This window comes from Heliangelus exortis, chromosome 7, assembly GCF_036169615.1.
Source record: "Heliangelus exortis chromosome 7, bHelExo1.hap1, whole genome shotgun sequence".
NCBI lineage: Eukaryota > Metazoa > Chordata > Aves > Apodiformes > Trochilidae > Heliangelus > Heliangelus exortis.
In genome coordinates, this window is record NC_092428.1 from 22,463,052 (window position 1) to 22,473,042 (window position 9,991).

A 9,991-nucleotide genomic window follows, 5' to 3' on the forward strand; every position below is an offset into this window, starting at 1 on the left:
ACTGGGGGTTAATTTCTTTACATGTGGTAGGGGTGGACAGGGATGGAGGGGAGAGGTTTTTGAGTGCTCAAAATTGTTATAACAATTAAATTTTACAGTTATAAAAGAGGATATTACTCTAGACCTGAAAGAATTATCTCTGAAATCAATATCCATAATTTTATGGCCAGAAAAAACAGTATTAAATATAGTGTAATAACAAATTTCCCATATATGATACACAATCCATTTTCTTCAGAAGGTACTAAATTTTTGTGAGATTTTAACTTGCACTAATATCTTAATTCTCAAATTTTGGCTTTATAGCATTTGAGAAGTGAATAAGTTATTTCCTGAATTAAAGATTATACTGTTGAATTGCATTTCTGTAGCAAATTATTACAAATTAAGAAAAAAACAAAACACCCATACCCTGGATTATTTTCTGATCTGGTCATTATGTATCAGAGATTATATTTGCTCATTGCATTTTTAAGGAAAGATTTTATCAAAATTATTTATTCTATAATAACAGAGAAACGATTTGCTCTGTTTCTACTTGTTCCTGACCTCTCTGTCTATTTAAAAAAAAAATAGTTACTACATGCAGAATTTGGATCTTTCATATAAAATAAACTGAAATGCTTGTAAGTATTTTAAACATTTCAAGGTTTAAATTTATAGGATTATATACAGACAATGAAAGCCATCTAAAAGAAGAGAATAGTGATTTCTGGATGCTTTTCTTTTCCTCTGTGATCTGCAAAGAATAATCCAAGTAACATTCTACACAGAGTATGTACCTTCACCAGGATTTTATTTACCACACGTCAATCCCTTGAGATACAAACACATTCCAAACCTGTCTATTGTTTTTATTAAGGAATTTTATTTCTTCCATATATGATGGATATATTTTTTTTCTTTTCTTTTTTTTTTTTTTTTTTTTTTCCCTGAATTCATCAAAGTTAGGAGATAAAAGTCTTTTATAAAGTGGCAGGAAACTGGCAAATGTTCCCCTGATCTCTTCAGTTTTGTGTATCAGACAGAGTTAAGGTTTTGGACACAGAGCTGCTTCAGAGGGGCATAAGGGGAAGGATGGAGCATAGCAAGAGGGGAGCTGAGTGGGATCCTATATGGAAATGTTTTATGAAAATAACTGGAGGAGTTTAATTCAGCTACCAGAAACATTGCAGATCTCCATGCAAACCACAGAAGGGAAAGTGCTTCCTAGCAGTGCTTTGGATCTGAGAAGTTTTCATTTTGAGCAGCGTGTGTCTGTTTGGTTTGGTTGGGTTTCTTCAAATAGTAATGGCTTAAGCAGAAAGGAACTTGACTCTGAGACCTAGATTTGGTTATTAATGTAACAGAAATGAGATTTTGACAGGAAAAATAATCTTATTTTTGTGAAATGGGTAAAAAGCACTCAAATGTCTTGAAGTGTAACTCTGTTTAGAGATATATGATTTATTGTGTAGAGCCATGTGTATGATTTTACACATTCAGGATTCTTGAGAGATTTATATAGTGATTTTGTAAACACAAATGTGGTGGAAATGATTATGAATGTGGTTCAGATAATAAAAGACCATGTTAGTAGAGTGATTTTTTTTTTTTTTTGTCTCTTTCTCCAACAAGATGCTTTCTTATGCCAAGTAATCTTCTTCTCTAACAAAGAATCTATACAGCTAAAGACTCAATAATTGCTAACAGGGTTTACTCATTAAAACACTAATCATTTAAACACAGGGGGGTAGGGATAGCTTTAAGTAACATTTCAACTCTTCCTACAAGAAAATATTAGTTCAGCCTTATCTTTTCTCAGCTTTACACTTTGAAACCCATCCAACATGGTATCCAACTTTTCCCAGTTCAAAGACCCTTTCCTCTCTCAGATCAGCTGGGGTGCTGTATGCAATGCTGGGCATCAATCCTCCACTGCCAAATACAGCCAGTTAGATATCTCTGAAGGTTCTAAAGCTTTTCTACTTAAAATGACCATGTGAACAGATCCTATCTCTTCCTTCATGCTGGCCAGGGACAACTGCACAGAGTCAAGACCAGGTTGTATGGGCTCCCTGCAGAGAACCAAATGTGGGGCAGAAGGAGAAGATCAATTACTTGTGTTGATGCTTCCTTTTTTTTTTTTTTTTTCCTTTAGGTAGTGTGAAAATGATAATGGATAAGCCCAGGACTTCCTCACTGCTAGGTAACTGTGTGAGAATTTCTTACTTGTGGTACTTTATTGAGCTCCCCCGGCTCACCAGGTTGCTCACACTGAGTAGTGGGGAAAAGATTTTGTGGAAGGAAAATTTTGCTTCTTGATCCTAGCAGATTTGAATCATAGCCTGACTGGGTGGTTGCTTGGCATGGCAACAGAGAAATAACTTGTGTCTGAACTTCCAATCTTACCTACTCCCCCTCCATAGCACGTAGTTATTCAGTGACCTGGGAGTAGAGAGGTGGCCTGCTAATACTGCAATGGTCACAGTTTTATAAGAGAATGTCATGTCTTAGCAACACAATGCAATCTTTATTATTTTATACATATTTCTATGGCCACATGTATTTAGTGCAATGTTTATCTTAGCGCTTTATAGGCTGTAGCTTCTGAAACTAAGAAAATGAGTTGTAACTGGTATGGATGCTGAATGAATCAATGTTTGCTTCAACATGTCAAAATACAAGCCCTATAATGCAGAGATGTACAGAACTTGAGATCATAACTATTCCAGTGAAGCCAACCTCTCTACATCTCCTCTGTGTCAGAAACTATTAGGTACTTGGAAATGCTTCTACTACAAAGCCAGGGGTAATTTTAACTTCTGACTGTTCCAATATCCCAAGTCAGACTTTGGGATTTTACTCTGATGTTTACAGAGGCACACTGCATAGACAATCTGCCACAAAAAATGAGTTCTCAGCTAGTCCCAATCCTCCAAAAGAGATAAGGACTTCAGATTAGGCACATTTTAATTAGGTTAATCACCTACCACATTTGGCATTTTCTTAAGCGTGAAAAACACCATAATATGATTAATTTCATATTTTATACAGAATAATTGCAGAAATCGTGTAAGCATATTTCATTGCCTCCATATTCCAAGGTGCCTGAAAGGCCATTCTTTAAAATTCACAGACTGCAAGGAGGTTCAGGTTGCATTTTATGTCATACCAGCTCCCATCAGTGGACATCTGGACACATTTTTCTGTCCCTTTGCCATTGGGCTCATAACGGTGCCACTTGGTGTAATTCACAGACGTGCCATTTAGATGTTTAAATTGACCTGGAGTCTCACTCTCTTTAATGCCCAAGTAAGCATATTGGTTATTCTGCTGCACAATATCTAAAATTGCTTTGTTCTCCTCTTCGTTCATGGGAGTTGGGAGAGTTCCTCCAACCTCTTCACAGAGCCCCAGTGCAGACCCAACATCAGCTCGCTTCCCATTGCTGGCAAATAGTTTCTCTCCTACTTTTCTCATTTTCCCACTGAAAACAAGTGCTAAAAAATAAAATAAACAAATAAAATAGTTAGTAGTTAGCTTTTTTCTTTTTCTTTTTTTTTTTCTTTAATTTCCTATGGCATACAGACGAGAAATCACAGAAATTAATAGATGGAGAGAAACTTAACTTGTACGAGAGGAAAAGAAGGCAATAGTGAGACTAAAGATTGAAGAGGTATAAAGATCTTCAAAAACATTATTGATTTACTAGTTGTTCATTAAATATAGTGTTATGCTGCTTGTGACCATCTGTTATTGTCTCTCCAGGACAAGGCTGCCCCATTAGCATTTGCTACAGACATTATCAGTCCTATTATATTGTGAGTGCTCTCTAAAGGGGATCAATTTGCTTCAAGTTTGAGCAGTGAAACAGCTAAATGTTAATTTTTGTGAATTCCTTCTCAGCACAAAGCAATTCATGACCTTTAACAATCTGATTGCTGATAGTAGCAGCATGATACAAGGCTGGGGAATTCCCATGAATCTGTGTGGAAAGTGCAACATCAATTGGATTTTTTTTGTTGTTTTTTAATGAAGTCAAGGTTGAATTAATGAGCATTAGTGTTCCTGAGAGAAATCTGCTTCTCCAGGGAACTGGATGAGAAAATGCAGTTTCAGGATGTAATACTATTTCAAAGTGTGGTTTCTTTCCTGCAAGTCAGGCTTCTCTAGTTAATTTTGCCTGTTGTACTTAAAGCTGATTGTGATCTTAAAAAGTAAAAATAGGAAAAATTACCATGTTCAAGTTTGCGAAGTCGGTTTTCCAGATTGACTAAAACCTTGTGAGGTTCAGTGTCCTGCAGAGTAGACTGACCTACATAGATAAAAATAAAATTAAAAGTTACACAGTCAAGCAAAACAAGGCTCTGCAATTCCTTGGATAAAACTAATAATTTTCCAAAACCAATCAGCACAATTTGTGTTTTTTTTAACACGATTGTGTAAAAAAATATTCTCCTAGATTTTTTTCACACTACCCTATATTAAAGCAAGTAAAAAAAATCCAACCCTCTGAAATGCTGGTAATTCCCCTCTGCACAGAATAAAAATCTTCTAGGTTAGCCTTATGTTTGTGAAATTTGTGCAAATGAAAGTGGCTTTGCCAAGGAGAATTTCTTTCATTGTAAAAACTGCTGTGAACATGCACAGTGGAGACTTTGGGGAGGGAAGAGTTCCTATGACACCAAACCATTTCCTTTCTAATCTGCAGGAGGGTTGGTTTGTGCTTTAACATCGAGATCTTTTAATGAAAAAACAAACACTGGCAGAGGAAGATTTCTGCCTATATTGTGTGAAATAGCAGCCCTGCTTGATAAAGATGGGATTCAATGTAAAGTTAGGTACTTTTTTTCATACAAGTTTCCATGGGTAGCAAAGATCCTACATGCAAAATAAAGTTACTGGCATGCTCCCATCCCTATGTTCACATTTTTCACAGTTAAAACAATTGGCAATGGAGAAGCACAAAATATTGCTGCATTTCTGTCTCTCTGAGCTGCAGTGTTGCAAACCTTACTGCACTTCACAGTTAGTAAAAAACCAACATATTTGACTTAATGAAGAGAGACCAACTGATGGACAGAACATTACAAGCGTCAGTCTTTTTCACACCCTGCTCCAGTATCTTCTTTTCTTCCTTTTTTCCCTTTTCAGCTCCCAGCACAGGATGATCTCTTCTTAAAGGCTTTAGGAAACCTGGAAAAGAGAAGCAAATTTTTCTCTCCTATTGTCTGAGAACTTCAATCAGGAATAGTTGAATCTCAGGCTGAAATGCATTACACAATAATTTTGCTCATGCTTTAGCCTTGCTAATGGACCTGGAGAGTGCATTTTGATACAGAAAGAAAATTACCCAGTGTAATGTGTTCCTCACCAGAGTACTTTTCTACATACCATCTTTGAATACTGGAGAAACTTTCAATTACACTCGTAATTACTGGAAAAAACTTTTTTTTTTTACTTAAAAAAAGAGAAAGGCTTCTGCTGTGAGAGAAGCAATTCCCTTTGGAAACTCAATAGAAAAGCACTGCAAATGTATATATATATATTATAATTTTATATATATGAAATTATAAATGTTAAATTTTAAGGTATTGATAACTTGTTTATTTCCCCTCTTGTCCAGAAGAGGCCTATCTTTTAGAAAAACAAATTAAACTGAGCATTCCCTCCATTCAGTTTTTCCTTTTCTGCTTAATGAAGCTGCTTCCTTGAGGGTATATGTCCTTCTGTCCTTTTTTATTCATGCAGTCTTCATGACAAGGATTTGTTAAAAAAATGAAAGTTTACTTACTTGGTAGACGTAAATGTCCTTTCAGACCACCAGCCATTCCAAAACTACCAGATAGGTCAAAACTGCCTGGTTGCAGCCCATGGCAAGTCACCAGCAAAGCAGCTACTGCTGTGAGCATGTAGGATGAGTAAAACAACATATTTGCTCAGGCCAGCTGTAAGAAAACCCACATATTTGTCAGGCAGTGATTCTCTTAGAACTTGAAGGCACTGGCTCATTGAACACTTTATTTTTCCACTCATTCACCCCTTCTTGAAATTTATTTACGTTCTTTCTTTGTTTAAATAAAGTCTCTAGTTAAGGTATAAGAGATTTCCCAGATTTATTTTGCTACCATTGCATAGCTGTTTCTAAACTGGTACAGATTGGTATTCTCATCACAGCTACACATTTGAGAGTAGTGAAGAGAAATCATCCCTTTTGCTATTGTTGACTGTCTTTTGGATTAATCCTTGAGAAATGATGGGCTCAGATAGAACTCCAAGGCCAGAGGTTGTCTGTAAGGGCTGTAATCACTCAATGAAACAAGCACGTGCTACCAACCTGGTGGTTGTGATACCTGGGACTTCACCTTCCTTTGACACGAGTTGGAGAGGATCAGGTGCTACACTCTCTTAAGAACTTGAATCCTTAAAAAAAAATTCAAAATTAAGAGGATCATTTTAATAGAGACATAGTATGTTCTGAATCCAACTCCACTTAAAGCTTAGGGTAAAACCTTGGCTTGAATGCTGCAAGATTATTAACACCTGGGTTCTTCAGATAAAACATAGAATTTGTTTCAAAGCAAATATGCCAAGCAGAATCAAAATACCAGTTTTTTTATCACTTTTTGTCAAATGGATACACTAAAACTAGACTGAGCTTTTAAAAAAGGGATTGTTTACATCTTCCAGACTGACTCTATCATAGAAAACTTTTGATATTATTCTATAGCTGCATCAGTAGTAATTATTTTTAAGGGAAATTTCACTTGTTTTACTTGAATAATTGATTTAGTGGGACATGCCCTTAAACATAGGAATATTCTTTGATAATTAGTCAAAGATAATTTGATTCTTAAACTTCACCATTCACTGCAGATAATGTCTAAGTACCAGCAGTGCTGATTTCTCATGGTCAAGAACTTCCACCTTAACAAGTGGGAATTTCAAATCCACCTGACAACACCTGAGCTGCATTAAAAGTGCTGTTGAGTTTTATGTGTTGAATCTGAAGTGTCTCAAGTTGTTCACCCTTTGCTATAGTGAAGTCTAACAGGCACCTCTATCAATGCTGGGCATTATTATTATTACAGTCTCCAGCAGAAAGCTATCTCAGGTGGCTGGGAATACTTACAGCCCTGAGATAAGGAAATGCAATTACAACAGATACTCCTCATCTGGTGCTGATCATTCAGGGAATTACATTTGAATGGACGACTGCATCCAGTTTATAATTGGATTAGGATGAAGAGTCAGAGTTCTGATCAGTTATAGAGCAAAATGGAAAAAATTGGCTCTTCAGTTTTAATCCAGTTTTAATGACCTACATCAGTCCTTACAATCTGGTGTCCTTCAGGCTTCTCCTCATCTAGTATAATTGCTAATATCAGCACATTAAAAAAAACCAAACACCTAATAAAGAAAAATTTAATTTAACAATGTAAATATACCAATGGAAATGGAAAGAAACAGGCTTGCCTTCTAGCTGAAGCTACCTGTGAGTCTTTAAAAGGAAACACAACTCACCCTCCTGCTGCCAAGTGGAATGAAGGAGCAGTTCACCCAAGTCCTCTTTATACAGTGTCACATTTGCTAAGTGACACCACTGAAGTGGAGACTGGATATTGAGGGCAGGAATAGGCCTTTTTGGTTTGCTTCCATGTTTGTTATGCAAATATTGGAAGCAATTTTGAAGTTTTTTTCTTTTATAAGAATAGGATGCCAAACCTGCAGAAAAAACACAGTGATCTAGAACTAACAGATAAATCCAGACTTGTAGACAGAAAAAAAAAATAAAGTTTTGGTGATTTTAAGTGCTATAGTAACATTTTTTCTTGTTATAAAAAAAAAAAAAAAAAACGACAGTGGGTTTTGTACTCTTTTTACCTATGGAAGCAGATTGCCTTCCAAGTGGAAGAATTTTCAATTCTGAAAATCAGAATTCTAAACTTCATTTCTCATCTCATTCACTTGCTTTGCCTTAATACCATTTTCCACCTGTGTGTACACTCAGTGTTTCTGTGAGCACCTGGTCTCTTCTGCATGCTGGTCCTCAGTCAGAGATGGATCCTGGAAAAATCTCTATATATGCACAAAATCTTCTACTGGACATTGTTGTCAAGTAAGAAAGAAACCAGAGGCTTTGGCCCTCCAGTCTCCCAGAAGTAAAGATTGGGATCTTGTGAGTAACTTCTCTCTGGTTCTGTAAGGACATTTAGGTTTGATCCAAGCTGGGGTTTGTTTTATGAACCTCATCAAGCCAACAAAAATACCTCTGCTTCACAGCTTTTCTCTGTTTTTCCAGTTTACACTGTGGTCTCTTGAAGGTAGAATGGTTTCTACTTTTCATTTGCATTTTACTAAAAGTACTGCAATTTTATTAAGATCCCTCATTTCTTTCTACCCAGCAGAATTCACAGCTGCAAACTAAAGTCTTTAGCTTCTTTTTTCAGCAACCAGAGAGAGATCTAATATCAACAGGCTGACCTAGCCAAGAGAAAATACTCAAGGAGGAGATATGTTTAGGGTCCCCCTTAGAAGTAACCTAATCACTTAAATCCACTTCCATTCACAACTGGGAGCCTCATCCTGCAGTTAAAAGTGTTCTGCATGGTTTGTCCTCCCTCAGGGAAAAGAACCAAAACAAAGAAAAACTGAGGAAATAGCAGCATCCTTTTTAGCAAACAATCAGCTAACTCATAAATATACATTACAAAGAATTTTAACTTTGAATCCTCTACCTGATCTGTAGCAGAGATTGAATTCAGGTGAGTCATTTTACAAAACCTCTGAAACTACATTTTTCTGTAGTCCAAATGAAGTATATGAAAAGAACTGCTGTTAAATGTCCAAGGTGTAGATCAGATAGTACCCAGCAGGTAAAATACCTTGTTCCTGAATCCTGCTGTGGTTTGGGAATAGCACAGATAGCAGGCAACACAGCACAGTCAAGAACTGGGAAATTCCATTTCTGAATGGCAGCAGACTTCTGGTGAACCCTCAGCTCCAGTAAATATCTGCAGCTGCAAGATAATATGGAACTTAATGCATCCACATTTTAGGAAGTAATATTTTACCTGGTTAGATGCTGTTCCTAGGAATGTAACTTACCAGAACACAATCTCCTCCAGATCCAGTTTCAAGGCAACTGTGTAATGGTTAATAATGTTCTGTGGCTTCACTACCCATATCCACCTTCCCAAGGCATTTACATGCAACTTTAATATGTGAAAAGCATGATAAATCTTTGCAGATTTGTACTATTTCCTTCACCTAGCACAGTTTATGCTTAAAATTAAATAAGGAATTGGAAACGAGGGAGTCAGTAACACCCTACCAGCTACATCCTATCTCTGTCCATTCAAGTGAGAACACATGGCTTTTAATGGCTTCAGATGTAGAAAACACTTTATAAGTTATTATTTTTAACAAAACTTGCAAATAAACATACATTTGTTAACAATTCTTTTCCCGTGAGTCAGATTATACATACACAATGGAAGCTGATAAGAAATTTAAACCATAATCCAACGTGGAAGATTACTTAGTCATCAAATTTACATTCCTTAGTTATGTGGAAGAGAATTAGGGAAAACAAATATACTGGAATAAGAAAGAAAAGAAAGTAAGTAAATATTGTTTCTGCAATTTAGCACCTCTGCAGAATAAGTAGGAGGCTTGGTATTCTGACATTTACACGAAAACCTGTGTGGTAATGACTGAAGATCCTTGGCTGGGTAACACCCTCAAAACCCAAAAACACAGCCAGGGAACTCTAGTGGTTTCACTGGGCCCCAGACACTCAGACACTGCACCCTTGCATCCTTTTTTTTTGTAACTAAGCCCCCTAATTTATTAGCTATGCTGAAGAGTTCATGCCAGTGAACTAATCCCCAAACCCACCAAGGCCTGCCCAACTGCTGGTGAAGGAGAAATTAGAAAAAAAAAGGAATCTAATTTACTAAGACACAATGCATCCAGAAAGACTATAGGAAAAAAAAAAAAAGGTGAC

At 36.5% G+C, this 9,991-nt stretch overlaps 1 protein-coding gene across 2 annotated transcripts; it reads right to left on the reverse strand.

The window, feature by feature from the left end:
* Positions 1-2,492: 2,492 nt before the first annotated feature.
* LOC139798528 (pulmonary surfactant-associated protein A-like) lies at positions 2,493-5,915 on the reverse strand. Of its 2 annotated transcripts, none has more exons than XM_071749316.1 (4): positions 5,777-5,915; positions 5,095-5,178; positions 4,220-4,297; positions 2,493-3,482 (listed from the first exon to the last, which is right to left on the reverse strand). In XM_071749316.1, the coding sequence occupies exons 1-4, from the start codon at positions 5,913-5,915 to the stop codon at positions 3,106-3,108; spliced, it is 678 nt and encodes a 225-aa protein (XP_071605417.1). In that variant the 3' UTR covers positions 2,493-3,105. The 2 variants fall into 2 exon arrangements, with proteins under 2 accessions (XP_071605417.1, XP_071605416.1); XM_071749315.1 differs by having other exon boundaries at positions 5,074-5,178.
* Positions 5,916-9,991: the final 4,076 nt, after the last annotated feature.